This window comes from Peromyscus maniculatus, chromosome 21, assembly GCF_049852395.1.
Source record: "Peromyscus maniculatus bairdii isolate BWxNUB_F1_BW_parent chromosome 21, HU_Pman_BW_mat_3.1, whole genome shotgun sequence".
NCBI classification, from domain to species: Eukaryota; Metazoa; Chordata; class Mammalia; order Rodentia; family Cricetidae; genus Peromyscus; species Peromyscus maniculatus.
Window position 1 is genome coordinate 7857789 of NC_134872.1, and position 19022 is coordinate 7876810.

Consider the following 19022-nt stretch of genomic DNA (forward strand, 5'->3'; position numbering starts at 1 on the left):
ACTGGTGATCACAGGCCAGGGCACAGAATCTGGAGAATCGGGTGGCACAATGCCTTTCCAGCTGCTCTCCTCCCTCCCTCCTCCCGAACTGTGCACAAGCACTTGGGAACATCCCTTCATCCTTGAGACGGGTGCCTCAGCTAGTCAGCCAGAGATATTTACTCACTAGACAGCAGAGCTTGGGGCTCTTTATTGCCCCTCGACTGAGCACTAGGAGGAGGCAGTACCATGCCTTTCTGCTGCAGCTGCTGGGCAACCACAGGGGGAAAAGGCCCCCACCTCCGTCTTGAGCTTGAAAGGTTGCTTGGTCCCTGAGTAGAGAGTGGAAGGGAACCTGCATGGCTGAGGACGGCTGACTCACATCGTCCAGTGGGCATAGAGTAGAGCGAGGAGGAGGAAGATGGCCACCGAGAGGAGCATGTTCTTCCGATTCTCTTGCCGTAGCAGCTTTAGCTCCTTCTCTGGGAGAAAAAAGATTAGAACAAGACAAAACATTGAGGCCCACCTAACTTCTTCCCAGAATTGACAATCTGAAGACAGAAATGTCTTTCAGCTACTCTTGTACCCCCAAGCCTGGCCCTGTCCTTGCTCTGCCCACACCCTCAGAATCCTTCAGCTAGATTAGACCCAAGAGCACACCCGACTTGCTCAGCCATTTCTGAGTACAGTAGGGCATGTGCTAGGCCACCAAAAGGGCTCATCCTTCAGGAGCCTTCTCAGCCAGCTGGAGCCTCCTGGGGCTCACTCAGTTCCTGAATCCCTGCTGTCTGGAGGTGCACTAGAAGAAGCCCTGATATTCTTCAGCCACATTCATTCCCAGTCCTCACTTGTGCAGTTTCTACTCTGCAGAGGCTAAACTGATGTCCTGGCCACCTACCCCACCTAAGCAATGGACTGGGAGAACTGCCAGCCAGCCCTGGGCAGCCAGACTGACCCTCTGAGTAGAGAAGGAAGGACACATCTGAAGGGTCCTGCAGACCTCGAGGCAGGGCTACTGGACTCTCACTGGCTCTGCTCCCTGCACCCAGAAGGTGGCAGCATTGCTCTAGCCTCCGAAGCCCTTTCCTGCCTAAGGAGGGGCTATCCAACCACCCCACTCCCAATGTGGGTTGTTCTGGTCGGGTGGGGCATGAGATGCAGAGTCCAGTGTCTGTGGATGACAGCCTTTCTTCTGGACATGGCCTAGACACACCCCAATGAATATAGACCCCTTGCTACTGCTTCCTCCTTTGAACAAAAAAATGGACCCTTCTCACAGGTGCCAGGGATGAGGCTGGCAACGGGAGGGAACTTTCTTACCGTACTTGGAGGCTCTGCTCATGAGGGTGGTTTTCTCCTTTTCCAGAGACCTCCTGTGGGGAAGGAATTTACAGCTCAGACCGTTTTTCCTGTCTTAACCAGAGGGGCAACAGTTCTTGTCTGTTTGAATAAAGGGGCCAAAAACTAGGATCTTAAGAGGACAGAGGTTAAAGCTCAAAGTTAGGGACTCTTCTGCCTTGGCTTAGTTTATATAGGAACCAGGCCAGGGAGCCTGACTGGACAGAGGCATTACCTGTCCTCAGGACTCAGTTCTGCCCTGTAGAGCTGGGAGGTCACAGCCTCCAGGTCCTTCCGACACTGAGACAGCTTCTCCTCCAGCCCATCAATCTGAAAGAGACAAGAGACAGAGGTGCTGAGCTCTAAGCTTTCCCAGCACTGGCGCCCTGGAGGGGCTCACCTCTAGCCCCTCCCTCCCTTCCCACCCCATGTTGTACTGGGCAGAGCCCAGCTTTGCTGTCGACAGAGGGCTTCAGATTTTGAACTGCCAGGCTGAGTTCCCGAAAACAAGAAGTGGGTGAACCAGGCACAGGTTGGGGATGAAGAGGTAGATAACCGCCAGAGCCTGGCACCCAGCAGAACCTGCCCCACGGTCGATTCGGGGAGGAAATGCGCACTGCGGAGACAGCAGCACAAGGTCCCAAGTCTCCAGGTGGGAGGGAGGGGGTTAAACGTCAGGGGCTAGTAGGAGCATTTTCCTCATAGACATGCTTCATCTTAATAGTGCGTCTGTGTTGTCACAATAGGCATTTTCCTGAGAATCAATAAAAATTGGCGAAACAATGCAACTCGAAACCACTTCTCTTTCTTTCTGTGGCTCTTACGCAGAAATGTTGCCCATCACCAAGGTCAGCATAACTCAATGGCAAAGAAGCCAAGCTCTTGAAAGGAGGGCTGCCAGGCGTATCTTCTTCCATCCGCTCTGTCATTTCAGAGATGTGATCTTAGAGAAAATACCTGAGTTATGGGAAAATGGTTTGTAAAATGCTGGGTTGGGCTATCCACACCTGGGTGCCGATGTTAGGCATTTGGCATTGAACACCGTAATTCTGCCCTGACTTGGTCTCCAGGTATCTAAGTGGCCACTTCACTGGGTCTAAGCTGGCTGGCTAGTGCTGAGGGCTCCTTGGAACCCTGTAACAGTCCTTTTCCATCTCTGCCTTCACCCACCCTTACCAAGTCCCCAAGAGGGACAGCAAACGTGGCCAAATGGAAGGACAGAGATGGGAGGGTTTTTCTGAGGAGTCATGGGGGCACCCTTCTGTTGGTCTCAGCTCCATTCCTTATTGGAGCTACCTGGAAGAATCTTGCCTCCTAAGCAGGCTGGTCAGAGTCTGGATGTCCCAGGCCAATGGCCTGGGGTCAGGAATCAGGAAAATTGTACTTGAAGTCCCTGGGCCTTTGCCTTCTGCCTGGAAAACAGCCATCTCAGACATTCCTGGGTCAGCCACTTTGGTGGGCTCCAATGGAAGGTAACCCCTTTCCTGCAGCCCAGTAAGAGGGCTCCATGTGAGGGAATAACCTGCAGAGCCTCGAGGTAACTGCATGGTCAGCTCTGCCATTTCCCTGCGGATGGGGACCAGCCTTGGCCAGCAGACTAAGCAGTCCCCAGAGAAGCCAGAGGCCTTCCTGGAACTGTACTGTAGGGAGGGGAACACTAGAGAGCCAGGCTTGGGGACAGCAGTCTGATATGGGCCCTTGTGGCCACCATGTAGTATGCCCTTCACAGAATGCTGCCCAGCACAGGCTAGCCCCTGAGATTGTATGTCCGTGCTGGGGCCTAAATCTTTCTTACGTACTGGACCTCCTGCCCTGGCTGGAGGATACCTCTCCTTCACCTGGCAGTCAGCCCTGTCTACACTGCCCCTCCTATTAGTTCAAGCTTTTTATCTTCCCAGGCTAGAAGCCCACAGACTGGCCAGTTCAACTTGTAACTATGACCTGCCCAGCCTCTGAGAATGCCCAAGTCTGCAGGTCCTTAGGCCACCTGCCACCTTTGTGCCCCCAAGGCCTGGTCTCCTGCAGTCTTCCTATTTGTGGCTAGAGTGAGCAGCAGCTCAGCATGGGTAGACGGGGGAGCTGGGAACAAATGGTTCAGGTTTACACACCTGATTTCTGAAACCCTGGGGCTCACGAAAACAAGCAAACAGTTGTGCCCCAGATGTCCTGTCCAGGTTCAGTTCTTCCTGCTGCTCTTTGGGCAGGGCCCTGGTTTGGGGACCATTCTGGGGAGGGATCAGGTTCAGGATTTCCATGTCTGAATGCCTCTGGAAGGTGACCAAGTGCCCAAACAAGTGGTAATTGCCCCAGAGCAAGGCCAGGCGCTCTTGCTGAGCAATGTCTTACAGCTGAGGCTGTGGCCAAGCCATCCTGCCATCCTGCTCTGGACAGGGCCTCAGGGGCTGGCAGTCGGGGGCCTTTATCTGAACAAGCCCAATTTATTTGCAGTTACACTGAATATCCCCACTTTCATTTGCCACTTTTTAATGAGGCTTAAATGGGCGAACACAAATCAAGGTTTTAGGGACTCAGTTCTAACCTCCCTCTATGAATATTTATGTCCTGCTGACAGTTCTGATTCCCTTCTAAATAGCAAGTTCTCTTTACAACTGCCTGATGTGGACTGGGGGTGGGGGAGGCTGAGCATGAAGGAGGCTCTTCAGCAAGCCATGGGCTCATCCTTGGAAGGGGACTAGACACCAGCAGCACTTGAAGCAGAAGCCACTGTCAGAAACCGGAATAATGGGGCAGCCAGGAACCAGGCAGTGGAGGAGCCAGGGAGGGATGGTCATAATGCTGCTTTTAGATGTGATGTGAGGCTGCAGCACAGAGTTGTTCCAACAAGATAGGTCAAAAGGGCAAGAAAAGATCGAAAAATGGGCCTTATACAAAGTCCCCAGTTAGAGTTTTCAGTCAACTCTCACGCGCACGGGTTATGGATATTACAGACTGCAGTTCAAATCCCAAGTCCTCATTCATTTTCTCTCTGCCCTCAGGCCAAAGGCAACAGAGGGCAGAGAGTCAGGACCAGAAGCTGTAAGCTTTAGGGTCAGAGTAAGGATCAGAGCTGGGTCAGTTGTCACTTGTCAATGAATGGCAGGCTCCTTACACCTTGCCTCCCAGGACCTCACGCTGTCTTACTCTGGCCACAGCAACCCAGTGAGCACCATTCTCTATCAGCAGCTGTTACTAAACTCCAGCTGTGTGCAGTGCTCTTCTGAGCACATCATTACCTCACTGCTCTGAGATGTCACCTGGGAGTCAAGGGCAGCGGAAGGGAAGTCCTAGCCCTGTTATGGGCAGGCAGCAGTGGGAGGTCGTGTGTCTGTGGAGGGACCACAGGCAGGCAGTGAGTACAGAAGGTCCTCCACCATGGGTCAGCCCACCATTTGGCACAGAACACAGTACACTGGTAAGCTATGCAGTCTTGTGGGGTGTGGGGGATGGCACTGGGGTGGGTTCAAGTGGCAGATGCTAGGTGTGAGGGAACCCAAGCGAGAGACGGTGAGGCCAACAGAGCCCTAAACAGAAAACTCAACTGAGGCCCAGGGAAGCAGTACTCCTCTGAGGAAATGCCGACAGCAGGGGAAGCCTGGCAGCCAGTAAGGCTGGGAGTCGGCCTGGGGATCCTGGGAACTGTGGCAGAAGGAGGATCAATCCAAGAGATGGGAACTATTGGAGTGAAAAGGGAAGGTTCCACTGTGGAAGGTCAGGGAGCCACCCAGAGCACCTGCCTGGCTGAAGACTGGTAACTCAGGTGCTGAGACAGCATGGGTATCCCCTGGTAGATCAAGGACCATCCATGTGCTGTGCTTATGCCCAAGAACAAGGTGATACCGGAGGGAAGAAGAGCCAGTGGCTGAAGCAGTCTTCTGGGAGGAGCAGGGACCCCGAGATACAAGGGTGGAGCTGGAGTTGCTGAGTCAGCAAACTTCCAGCACCTTGCACTGAGAAGCTAGGAGGGACCACGTAAGGCCCCCCGTGGAGCAGTGTGGTCTTGTAGAGACTAGCCTGGACCCAGCAGGGACTGGGCAGGAGCTAAACCTGTCTGTGGGGCAGGGGAGAAGAAGCAGATAAGGAGGGAAGGAGGAAGGCACAATCCCAAAGAAGGTGGAGTACCACAGGCATCCAGGAGCTAGCTGGTACTTCGAGAAGCCTGCACGTGAGGCCTGTATTGCAGTCTGGGAAGAACTGAGGCGTCTGTCTGTCTGCCTCTGAGTAGGACTCAAGTCCCATGGGTGGCTCAGCGTTTGCTGGGGAGGACAGCAGAGCTGAAGGTGGCAGTCAGGACTCCTCAGAGCTTCCCTCCCTAGCCCATAGCTCCAAGCACTACTGTCTGCTCCAGGTGAGGGCTGTAGATCCCTAGCCCTAGGCCACCCGAACGGCCCCTCCCTGACGTGGACACAGCCTTACTCCCAGAGCTTTAGGCAAGTGTCCCTGGGGTCCTATGCACCATAAAACCACTGTGTTAAGAGAAACTGTAAAACTCTTCTGAAATCCCCAGGAGGCATCTTTTCAGAGGATGGCGCCTCCAGGAATCAAAGCCCTGAAGAGGCTCCTCAGAGGCAGGGAACTTGTGCCACTTGCATAGACAGCTGCCCCTGCACAGGTCAAGTCAGGCCCCACAGGGTGCCAGCTCTAGGGCTGCTGGAGAAGCATGGGCAGCTTTTATTCCTCTGACAAAGAGAGTCAGCAGGAGCCACAGGCTCTTCAGTAGGAGAGTGAAACAGCTGAACACAGACAGCTGGGAGGCAGCGACTGGTCCACAGTTTCAGCCACTGCAGCTACCAGTGCGCCAGGCTCTCACCTGGGAAAGGACAGAGGTTCCCCTGGGGCTTGGTTCAAGGCCACACAGCCCACTCTGTTTCCTAAGTTGGCAAGAGGTTCCTATCTCTCTAGGGCCTTGCTCCTGGGAGCCTTTGGCCAGCAAGTGACAGGATGCTGGCCAGGAAAGGGCTTGCCTGAGGCGTCAGGCAGTAGTCATGGGGCATGCCCTGCATCTATCTGGCCAGGAGCTGCCTGGGTACCAAAGACTCATAACAAAGAAGATGGTATCATGCATCTGGATGAAGGCATGAATCAGGAACAACACTGGGAACCAAAAGCCCACACAGCAGATACAACAGCTGGAACACATCTGCAGCAATGTCCAGGTGCCAGGCTCTGTTCTAGACACTCCACACAGAGGGGGAGGGCAGATAACCAGAGTCCACATTTTATAGGCAGACTTACAGGAAGGAAGCAGCTTTCCAGATGTGTCCTAACCCTGTCACCCCACAGTAGGAAGAAGTGACTCTTAGACCAGAAGACAACTTCCACCCCTGTACCCTAGGATGGGCAGCGTTTGCAGCTGCAGGCATCCGCTCGGACCTTGCAAAGGGACTGTCACCACAGTGCAGAGAGCTAGCTCCTGGCAGAGATGGCTAGCAACTTACACAGCTAGGAGGTGGTGGGACTGGGTCCTGGACAATGCACTTTCCTCCACACCAGCCTTTTCTCCAGCACCCTTCGTGGAAATATCCACAACCAACAAGGACTACTGACATTCAGAAACAAAGTCAAGCACTGCCCAGCTGAGCCTGTGGCAGTCTGTTGGTCTGGCTTCAACAGACCCTCTACTCGGAATGACCTTGTGCCTGGCTCTGCTTGATCTCTTCTCACACAACAGATGCGCTGCCTGGAAGGGCCTGCCTGGAATCCGTGTGCTGGGAGACACGGGCGCCAAGAGCCTGGCGGCTGTCTTCATCCTAAGCTGACTCTCCCTTCACAAACACCCTCCCCCACATTGCCACACTGTCAAAGTACCCTCTCAAATGCACACAAAACACATCCAGTTTGGAGAAGGAAGTGTGTGGGCTAGCTGTGCCTGGTAAACCCTCTTCCCCCGCCCTCTCCAAAGGGCATCAAAGCTTCCTCCTCTTCTAATTCACAGCCTGGGAAGCTGGTCCAGGAAATCCACTCATTTTCACACATCAGGAGCCCTGGGATGTTTACTGTAATGGGTAAAGGAGCTAGACCGCCTGCCCAGATGGTCCCTGGCAAGAGCACCAGGGCTTTCCATCTGGGGCCTCTAGTCCATACAGCCAAGTCACGGGGGACCGTGTACATCATCTCCCAGGTGACCAGCCTCAAACCTAAATGGCTGATCCCCATTACAGTGCTCAAGTGATGTTTTTGCGTGGAGAAGGCTCACAGGACTCTGTTGGGGCAGAAAACAAACCACCAGAGCCCCCCAAATCAATAGGCCTGGTGCAAAGTTTCTCTTGCAGGCAGAGCAGGTGAAGACAGCAAGACTTCCAGTGTCTAGTGACAGCCAAGGGGACCACCCACCTGAACATGATCCCCGCCCCAGCTCCTGAGGATGAGGTCTGCCATAGTCCAGGAGAGCCGCCAAAGTCGGCACAGAGGAGCTGTGCAGCTTTGAAGTCACCTTGCAGGCCAGACCCTGCCCTAAGCCTTCAGCTGCCCCAGGACAAAATGTTGTCTGAGGTTTGGTTTCTCTTCTTCCTCCCAGATCTATTTTTTGATAAACTGGCAAAAGCTTCTCCATCTCTGAAAGGCTCAAAGCACTTTTCAAGAGCTGGCATCCGCCCCGTGCCTTATGAATTCATTAATTAAGACGCTGGCAAACAGCCACTCCACACATGCTGACATCCAGCGGCGTTAGGTAATGAGGTTTTAGTCTCCTGACCCCCGCTAAGTGGAGCGGTGCCAGATGCAGGCTGCCGAAGTCACCTGCCCGAGGGCGACCTGTCGCTTCCACCTGTGCAGGTGAGGCTCATTTAACGGTCAGCAGGCCCTGAACAGCCCACATCTGCCAGGCTCTCCCAGCAAGGCAGCTCCATGTTAGTGTCGGACCTCAGCCTCCAACCACACCCCCACCTGGAATCAACAGTGCCTCCCACCACTTAGGCCAATTGGGTAAGTACTTCCTTCCAGCCAAGACACTGCCTCTAGCCCTGTTGCAGGAAAGACTGGGCTTCCCCACAGCTCCGGCAGTTCATCCCAGGACTCCTAGACTGATTAACAGTGGTCACAGTTCATGCTGGCCAAACCATTTCTTTCCGGAACCCTCCACCTGTTCTGAGTTGCCTTCAGTCTGCTGAGAACCAGGGGCCATTAACTGCTTCCCATGTACTTTTATCCCTTACAGAAGATACTATGAGTTGGCCAGTCCAGCACTGACTCCCAGCCCTTCCCCTCAGCTTACCTCCACTGCACACGTTAGAAAACAGTCTGCTGACAGCCAGGCTTACACACAACTCAGCTTTGGGCAAAGAGCCAGTTCCAGATGTTATCTGGGAGACTTCTGGGAGTTCATGCTTGGCTAGTAAGAGTCTTGATCTATGGCTGACCGCGATGACTGGAGCTGTGGCAGCTCTCTTGTGACTATGGCCACAGTTCATGGTATGCAGAAACAGTAGCCCTGATATTAAACACTAGCTACTGAACAGAGCCGAGCTTCTGAACCAAGGCAGGAGCGACTTATCTGTCCTCTCCTATGGGGAGAATGACATTCCCCACGCGTGGAGGCCATTCTGAAACTTGTAGACAAAACTTTCCCAGTGGACAAAATTTGTGTACTAGGGACCAAATCTAACCGAGTTATCTCCTTCGGCTGGGGACATGGTTCGTCAGCAGAGCACCTTCCAAGCATACAGGAGGCATTAGTGCCATAAAAAGGTGGGGGCAACTAAGACCCAAGCTTAGTAACTTAAGGCCAAGTGGCCCAAGGCCTGCAGGCCAGCTACAAAAGAAACAATCCAGTTACTGCTTACAGTTTAAATTGCAAGCGAGTTCCTATCCGTCCGAATTCTCCCCGTCCATTTGGGTGGCAACTTCTCATGGGATGATGGTTTGCTCTCATTGCTCAGAACAAACAATCAGAACCTGACCCAGTCAGCTCTTTCCGACCGACTCTCGTGGGCCTCTGAAGGAAGCAGAGTTGGGGGATCAGAAGAGGCCTGGTTGCCCTCGGTGACCACCTGGCACAGCTGGCCCACGGCCACCCTCAGGGTGAGGGCCACCTGCTTGGTAATTGTTTCACTACACAAGCCAGGCCTGTTTGCAGGTGCTGAGATCTCTCACTTGTGGGGCTTTTATTGCACTCGTCAGATTAACAAACATTTTTGATTAAATCACCACTTCACTAGCTCTGAGCGAACGACTTTTAATAAGAGGACAATATCTACCGCTACTGAGCACCAGTGCACATTCAATACTCAGAGCCGCTGGGGGCAATGGAAGAGGAAGCCGAGAACCAGCCAGATGCCAGGCCTTTGCTGAGGCCCTGGGCAACAGGTTTCAAGTCCTTAAATAGCCAAGCAAAAAGCAACCGTAGAGACAAAGACTGCAGATACCCACATGCTCGTACGGTTTTATACATCTGTTTATTTGCCAATATTTTAAATATCCATGCCAACACCTATAAAAGTGCAGTTACTGAGGGGGTGAAAATGGGCTGGGGGCACAGCTCGCTTTGGAGGGCTCGCCTACTGGGCTGGCCTCTCCTTAAATCCCAGCTGCTGCTTCAGTCCCAGCGGGCCACAGAAAACAGCACAGTCAGCCCTGATCAGTCTTGTCTTTGCTCTGACACTGCACGAGCCCGGCCTCCATCATCTGCATTGCTCTCGGTTGTTTTCCAAGCTCCCACAACAGCTTGTTACACTGGGATCACTACGGTATTTCCAGCCCAAGGCTCCAAACACCTCCACGGTCCTCCCCAAACATGCTCAGGTCCGTCCTAGTTAGCTCTTCTGTTGCTGTGATAAATGACATGACCAAAAGCAACTTGAAGAAAGGGTTAATTTCAACGTAACCGTTTACTGTCCACCATGAAGGGGAACTCGAGGCAGGAACCTGGAGGCAGGAACTAAAGCAGAGGCCAGGGAAGAGTGCTGCTTAGTGGGTTCCTCCTCCCCATGGTTTGCTCTGCCTGCTTTCATCCACAACCCTGGACCACCGGCCCAGGGTGGCACACTCAGTTGGTTGAGCCTTCCCACACCAAATCACTCACCAAGAAAATGCCCACAGACTTGCCCACAGGCCAGCGTGATGGAGGCAATGTCTTGAAGTTCCTTCTTCCTAGATGACCCTAGTTTGTGTCAATTTGACAAAAAGCTAACCAGCACCATACCATGCATACGGCTGCAAAATGGGTAGCTCTGCTCCCATTTAAAGCACTGAGAGCATACGTGTCGTGTGGAACTCAACACTTAATGTTCTGTGCTGCAGGCCGAGGGCACAGCTCAATGGCAGAGCACTTGCCTGGCAAGCAGATGGTCCTAGGCTCTAGCCCCACCATAGAGAGATAGGTAGAAAGATGGATGGAAGATTGATAGATCAATCAATCGACTTGAGTCAGCCAGATGAAAGACAGGAGCTATTTCTCTACCAAAGCAGGAAGAAGGGGATGAACTCTAACAGAACTGCAAAACTTGGGGAGAAAGAGTGGCTGGCTGTCCTCGGCCACCTTATGCCAGGCATGCTCTGGGCACCTGACAGCAACCTGTGAGGAAAGAGGTGATCTGAGGGAGACCTGGCCTACCACATGCCAGCCCCTTCTCCCATGGTAATCAGGCTGCAGCTGAGCACGTGGCCTCCTGGTTGATGAGCCCATTTCCCAGCTGCCCTGGCAGGTAGTGGGGCCATGCACCTTGGTTCTTAAAAACAGAAAGCAGGCAGTCTGGGCCCAGGTTCCTTAACAAAGGGGACACCATGAGGTGTGTCCTGATCTTATAGATAGGATGGCAGAACCCCTAGTCCACCAGACCAGAGGCTGGCAATCAAAGGCCTGGGGACCAAACACACTCTACTTCCTCTTCCTATGAAGAAAGAGCAATTTGGTTTCTGAGATGTTTCTCACTACTGTAGTCTATGCCGACCATAAACTGAGGAGCCACCTTGCTACAAGCTGCGAAAATATACAAAGTAGGATTTCAGCTGATTATGACAAGCTAATACCTGGAAGAAGCTGAGGACCTTCCAGAGGTCAAGCTGAGGCTCAAGGAGCCTTGGTGATATTTGGCTTTTGATTACAGCCGTTTCCTGCTATGAGTTTCTTGTGTGCTATTGTAGCTTTTCCATCATCTATTGGGCACCATTTCCCCTCTACTAAAGGAATATTTAGATAACCTTGTGTGCTGACAGTTATGCACAGCCAGAACCCCAGTTCACGCCTCCCTGTAATTATCCTCTTTGGCAGCATCCGGCCAGGGCCATTCCCAGACAGAGGAAAGTACCTTATCAGAGATACCTCTGTACTCTAAGAACAGACTTAAGCGTCCAGACTACCTGTTTGAAAAGGCCTGGCAGAGCCGGGCGGTGGTGGCGCACGCCTTTAATCCCAGCACTCGGGAGGCAGAGGCAGGTGGATCTTTGTGAGTTTGAGGCCAGCCTGGTCTACAGAGTGAGATCCAGGAAAAGTGCAAAGCTACACAGAGAAACCCTGTCTTGAAAAAACAAAAAACAAAACAAAGATAAAGAGAAGGCCTGGCAGATGTGCCAATGAAGTTTTAACTACCTCCTTTCCTAGATCTTACCTCTAGTTCCAGATCTCCCTTTAACTATCACCAGAGGCATCTAGCTGTACACAGGTTGCCTAGCGACTGAGCACACTTTCCCCCACCCTGCAGAAAAACCGGCAGATAGTTTGGACAGATAGGAGCCACAGGAAAAAAGAAGATAGTTTTATTTTCTCTCATTGACCTAGCAACTTAGATTCTTAACATTTTCTACCAATCATGTTTAAGGTTATAGTTGAGCACATAAGATCCCTCTTCTTAGATATTATCCGAATTTAACCTTTTAAATTCATTTCCCCATTAGTCACTTCCCTTTTGGGTTGCAAATGATAATTAACAATTACTGCCTCTCTATGTCATTCTCACCACCCCTCCGCTTGACCCTGGAAGCCTGGCTTTGCACTGCCAAGGGATTACTGCTTTAAGTGTGTGTGTGTGTGTATATATATATATACACACACACACACACACACACACACTGTATGTGTATATGTGTATGTATGTATGTGTGTATATACATATATACATACATACATACACACACACACACACACACACACACACACACACACACACACATATATATATGTATATATCTGAACTCTCAGGGCACAAGAGGACAAAGATTTGGAAGAATAAATGACCAGACTAAGAGCTCTTTGTGCCGAGATTCTATTTCCCAAAAATAGTCCTCGCCGTTCATAGTTCTCTCTCCTGAGCCCCTGGGATGTATAATATTAAGGCTGGTCCCTCTAATATTATACAGGACTGCCTGTCTCAGCCTCCTAAGCACACCATTAGCTTTAAATAAGGCCTACTCACTACTTACATAAGCTGCCACACTCACACACTGTCCACAGCTGCTTTTCTCTATTTTTTTTGTTTGTGTATTTAAGTCAGGATCACATGTATCCTGGGTTGGGCTATGTAGTAAGGATGGTCTTGAACTCCTGATCTCTCTGTTTCCCAAGTGCTGAGATTATAGGCATATGCTATCATAACTGGCCATGGTAGTTAATTTTCTTTCTTTCAAGATTTATTTATATTTTGTGATTTTTTTTCTTGTTTGTGTACCACATGCATACCTGGTGTCCACAGAGGCCAAAAAAAAAAGGCATCAGATCTCCTCAGAACTGGAGGTAGAGAGATTGTGAGCTGTTGTATGGATGGTGGGAACCAATCCTGGCCTTCTGCAAGAACAACCAGTGCTCTTAACTGTTGAGCCATCTCTCCAGCCCGGTACTTATAGTCTTTAAAATTGGCCCAACATCAAATGAGCAAATACTGAAGCGGGTTGGGCTTCTGCAAAGCTCTGGTCAACATTTTCATCAACTAATCCAACACAATGTTCTCTGATGTGTGTTTTGTAAAAGAGATCTTATTTAATAAACGGACGATTCATTAGCATTGAACTCACTGCCCAGAGCATCATGTAGTGCCGAGTTGCTTCATGCCTGAAAAATGGTTAATCTAACAAACCGATTGTCCCTATAAGCCACATCACAGCCCTGGAACACTAGACGGCACTTTAGCGCTGTGCTTAGGGGTCCCTTGAAGTAGCAAAATCACCAATAAAGAGCACAAAAATGCAAAAATCGCGGCACTAGAAAGCCCATAAAAAAGACGTTTGTTATGGCGTGACAGCTCAAATAGGGCAGAGCCGCACTCGCTCAGCCTCAGCTGGAGCTGCGGCTCTCAGGTGACTCCCACGGGCGCCCACTGGCTTTGGCAAATGTGCTGGCACTGACCTGAGGGCAGCAGAGCCGCCACATCAGGGAGGGGGGCAGGTCTGGGAGTCTGAGGAAGACTGAAGAGAGCGGCCACGGAGGTTGCACCCCACTCACCAAGTCTAAACCGGTACTGTTCGACTCTTTCTACGCATGGTCTGCTGACCGCTTCTCCAGGCTCGGGGCAACTTTTCGAAGCCTCTGAATTTGGGGGTTTCCGTTACAGCAGCTCACTGTGCGCTAATACAGGCTATCAGGTCTTTGCCCTTGTGCTACATACACACTGCCAGCTTATTTCACTAGGCTTGCTTTAGTCTCTCAGGACATTCACATTCCCAACAGCTTTCCCCCCTACCAAGCAGGCCAGAACCCAGTTGAGGGGGGTGCTCCTACAGTCAGCTGCTGTTGCTGAAATTCTTTCCTGGGGGGAGACAGAAGCCAATGCCTCCCCCTCCTCCTAAGATCCCAATGACAGACTGAGGTGTAGTTCTGACAAAGTTCACTCTACTGAGTTTACTGGGCTTCTTTAGAGAACAGGTGAAGGCCACTTATAGGGGTGTGGGGCCCCGTCACCTAGCCTTCCCTTAGCCTAAATACTATAGCCCTGCTCTGAGGCCATGTTCAATACAACGGGTGGTATGGGAAGAGGCCGGCCACTCAGGTGAGGATCTTCTGACCCTCCTCAACAATCAACAAGCACAGCTGGGATAATCCTTTTGCAAGCAATCACGGCTGAACTTCCCTCGACTCCGAAGGACCGCCAGACACATGGATACGCATGGCGTAAACACCACACTCAGGTCCTACTGGGATGAAGAAATGGCCGCATCTCCGCTTATGCAAGCTCTACGGTCTTTGAGTCTTTGAGAATCACCCAGTAGGTTAGAAGTCTCTGGGGGGGCTTTTGACGTTGACACCTGATGTTGTCATCTACAAATATGTTGAGTCACATTCCTAGACGTACTGGGACACTTGTGGCCTAAGGGCCACAGGCTGAACATGTCTGCTATGGGAACTGAAAGGAAACGGGTCCCCACTTGCGGGCAGCTCACCTGAGTGAGCATCATTCTGTGCTCTTCCCCTTTACCATTTTAAGCTGGTTTCCACTTTCTCCTTCCTCTTTTGGGACGGGCTCTTGCTCTGTATCCCAGGCTGGCTTTGAACTCACAATCTTAACTACCTTAGCTCTCTGAGTCGTGGGACTAGAAGCATGCACTTCCATGCCCAACCCCTGGGTTCTACCTGGAACCTCGGTTCCCCCATCTATACAGACATGCCCGGCACGCAAGGATTCCCTGAGAATGCAAGCGAAGGTAGCAGACGGTACTCGACCAGCATCTGATGCCGTTCTTTCCACGTGTGACAAACTATTTTCAAGGCCTTCCCTAACACCAGTTCTAGCAGATTCCCAAAGATCCTCCCTAACACCAGTTCTAGCATTCTTTCCAGATTCCCAAAGATCCTCAAAGTTAATTTCCAAGCTACAGGCAGGCGTTGGTACCCCTCTGGAGAAAACTTCCCATCTCTGGAGACCTTCGAGCCATTTAGCAATATCCTGGATCCCAGAAGCGCACTCATCCCCGAGTCCGTGACAGTCTCCTCGTCTGCAGGTCCCTAACGTGTCCTCTTCGTCTGGGGCTCCCCCGGCCTCTCTCATCACTGCCTCCCTCATCCCGATCCCTCACCTCGCGGCCCTCTTCCCTCTCCCCTGGCCGCGTCGTCGCCCTCGCTTCCTCTGCCCGGCCCCTCGCCCTGCAGCCGCCGGCCCGACCCACGCCCCTGCGGCGGGGCACGGCGACTAGAGCCACGTGGCCCGAACCCCGGCTGCTCCCCTCACCTCCTGAGCGACGCCGAGATTCTCCCGCTTCTTTTTAGTCATAGTTGCTCGCCGTGTCCCCCTCCGCACCGGACCCGCCCCCCTAGGCCGCACCGCGCACGCGCAAGCCCTCGTGCTTCTCTCTCACTGGCCGGCGCGGCAGGAGGAGGCGGGGCTTCTGCCGTCGCCATCTTGTTGAGGGGCGCGTCCCTCCTGCCGCGGCCATGTTTGTGAGGGGCGGGCTCTAGTTGGAGGTCTCGGGACAGGATCTGCAGAGAAGCCGTGATTGGTCCACGCCTGGGTGGAGACCGCTTTACGTGTACAGATTGAGAACTTTCTTTTTTTTCTTTTTTCCTTTTCTTTTTTCTTTCTTTCTTTCTCTCTTTCTTCTTCCTTCCTTCCTCCTTTCTTCTTTCTTCTTTTCTTTCTTTCTTTCTTTCTTTCTTTCTTTCTTTCTTTCTTTCTTTCTTTCTTTCTTTCTTTCTTTCTTCCTTCCTTCCTTCCTTCCTTCCTTCCTTCCTTCCTTCCTTCCTTCTTCCTTCCTTCCTTCCTTCTTTCTTCTTCTCTTTCTTTCTTTTTCTGTCTGCCTGTCTGTCTCTCTCTACCTGTCTGCCTGTCTTTCCTTTTCTTTTTTCTCTCTCTTTTAAACATCTTCTTCCTTCCTGCAGCCGTCAGCGGCATCCCTGCACAGTGTTAGGCTAACCCCATTCAGATTCAGTCGGTCCTACGAGGCTCAGCCTGCAAGCCCTGCTCCTTCAGTCCCGATCTGAGCCACTCCGCCCGTTGGAATCTGTGGCCTGGTACCGTTCATCGGTTCGTGTTCTTGGACATTGCTCTCGTTTTCTGGCGAGACAGGAGCAGCCTGCCAACATCACGGGAGACGTGTAGAAGGCGGGCAGCATGCAATGTTCAGCCTGAGTTTTACCAGCTCCTTTTTCTGCGTATTCCTTTACAGGCCTGCTCAGGCTTAGCATTTCTAAGTGTTTAGACCTGTGGCCTTTTGAGATGTTTTAACTATGACCCTACCATAATATAGACTGTGACCCGTGGAACTGCAACCAAAGTCTTACAACTCAACTCAGTACGTTTAGCATCTGTCAAGTGCTGTGGCAATTTTAAACTATTTGAGAAAAAAAAAAAAAAAAAAAAAAGATAGCCGAGCATGATGGGACAATATCTGTAGTCCCAGTTACTTAGGAGAGTGAGGTGGGAGCAGTATTTAGAGCCCACAAGTTTGAAATCCGTCTGGACAACAATGAAACCTCAACAATTAAAAAAATAATATTTTTAAAAATTGGGAGGAGCAAAAAACAAAAAACAAAACAAAAACAAACAAACAAACAAAAAACCTAGCAAGTAGATGGATGTGGTTTAAAAGAGTTTAAACTACCATAGCTCTTTTTTACGTCTTTGAGATCGTGATTATTGATGATGCCACCAGGTAATACATCCCATTCTTGTGCTGGACGTTATTTCATAGGGCAGAACCTCTCTGTGCAGGGAACAAAGCAAGCATCTCTGCACACACAGCTCTGTCCTTCGGCGTTCCTTTCTAAAGATAAATGTGCCCAGATGGAATTCCTAGGTCAAAGCTGATGAGACCGGAATCGAAGTTCCTTGGTTCGCAGTAGTTATCTCTGCACTGGAGCCTGATTCTCTGTGTGAATAATAACCCCACCTCTGTGTTTGGAGGAAAAACGTTTTCAGATCTGTGTTTCCTTCTTGATAGAGTCCTTGAGTGATGGGGCTGGGAGGAACCCGAGATACCATCTCGCTTGGCCGCCTGCGACCCACGAGAGCTTGTAGTAAATCCTACCTGAATGGGACGCAGGCTGTTGGAAGTTTAGTGCAGTTCTCCCAGCTTAACACCCGGCACGGGAAAATCTTACTCGAGAACATCGTCTATCAACTGTCAATCAACAACACTTAATGTCGGAACACTCTTCCAGCATTGGTTCCAGGCCCAGAAAAACCAGATTCTGCTTCCCGATTATCACAGGCACCGGCCCAGGGGAGGTGAGAAGAGGAGGAAAAACACTGTGTTCTTTTAGAAGTGGCTCCTTCTGCGTTTCTCTGGCACCAAGAAAAAGCCACAGAGCTCTGGCTGTGCCTCACGCCAGTCTCGTCTCCTCCCAGTCCCCGGCAAAGACAGGGGAGCGCTCAACTTTCTCCCTGAGCAACCTCGTGTGTTTCCAACCAGGCCTTGTCTCCTGCGTCAGGTGATGGGGTAAAATGCTCAAGATGAGGAGCTGGAGAGTGAAGAGCATTTTAGCTCTTGTACGGGACCTGGGTGGCATTCCTAGCATCCACATGGTGGCTGATAATTTGGTAACTCCAATTTCATAGGAGCTGACGCCCTCTTCTGGCCACCTTAGGTACTGCGTATACATGGTGCACGGATAAAACACAGGCAAAACACCCAAGAACATAAAAGAAAAAATATTGTTTAAAAAAAAAAAAAAAAAAAAAAAAGCCAGGCAGTGGTGGCGCACACCTTTAATCTCAGCTCTCTGGGAGGCAGAGGCAGGCGGATCTCCTGAGTTCAACGCCAGCTAGGGCTGTACAGAGAAACCCTGTCTTAAATTAGAAACCAAAACAAAAAACAAAAAAACTCAAAACGGGCTGGAATCAAAGTCTCTGTGGATTGTAGCGAAGGCGGGGGCGGGAGGGGGGGCGGGGGGGGGGGCTTTTATGGTGAAGCGGTGAAGCTGTCCTGGATTCCAGTCTCCGCTCTGTCATTTAGCAGCTGTACACAGTGGCGACGCGGAGCAAAGTACTTCCGTTTCCTAGGCCTCGGTTTTCACATCTGTTAAGTGAGTGCATCATGCCGGGTGTGGAGGGCTGTAGCAGCTGCAGAGTGAGTGACCTGGAGAGCCTCAGGACTGAGGAGCCACCAGCCTGTGACTGGGTTTTGTGTACTAGTTGCTGCCATTTGTCTTGAGGCTGGTTTCTGTCAGCCTTCCTGTCACTATGGAGCAACGTGTTGTCTGGAGTTTGAGGCAACTACCTGGAGTGTGGCGTTCACTGCAGGCCCAGCATGCGCAGGCATCTCTCCACGGAGGGGCCTGCCCTCTCCTCTCACAGCTTGATGGATGTGTCAGGATGGCACAGAATGTGCTGACTGACCCCTGTGGTGTGAGGAGAGGCTGCGGGACCCAGGCAATCCACTCAGGTCCTTACACACCCCACCCCACCCCACCCTGGCGGCTAGTTCAGAGAGGCCTGGCGTTGACTCCCACCAGGGCTGTCCACTGAGCTTTTCTACTGCCTGGCCTGGCAATCCTGCCCAGGAGCAGATGGAGTCCTGGGGGATGGCAGTCGTCTGCATGTATCTCTTGGTTCCCCAGGGAGCTGTGGGCCTGAACTGTCTTTTTGAGGGTTTTTGAGTGGCTGAGGCAAATAGAGCGTGTTGCATTGGCAGTTGGGGAGAGCTGGGTCTCTTCTGGAAGGTTCTCGTGGCACAGCCTTGGTCTGGTCCAGCCTCTCCTTTGGCTTTCCTTTTTTTTTTTTTTTTTTTTTTTCCTTTCTCTGCAAAATGGACAGGGCAGAGAGAACCTGCCAATGTAGACACCCCACCATTCTGTTTCCATGACCTTGTTGTTAGAAAGGTGCCCAGACATAAGGCGCCGTGGTCAGCTG

General features: G+C 51.5%; 1 protein-coding gene across 1 annotated transcript; it reads right to left on the minus strand.

Moving 5' to 3' along the window:
* Positions 1-157: 157 nt before the first annotated feature.
* Positions 158-15489, minus strand: Ccdc167 (coiled-coil domain containing 167). Its single transcript, XM_006983075.4, has 4 exons — positions 15405-15489; positions 1553-1647; positions 1300-1352; positions 158-461 (listed from the first exon to the last, which is right to left on the minus strand). The coding sequence occupies exons 1-4, from the start codon at positions 15444-15446 to the stop codon at positions 358-360; spliced, it is 294 nt and encodes a 97-aa protein (XP_006983137.1). The 5' UTR covers positions 15447-15489; the 3' UTR covers positions 158-357.
* Positions 15490-19022: the final 3533 nt, after the last annotated feature.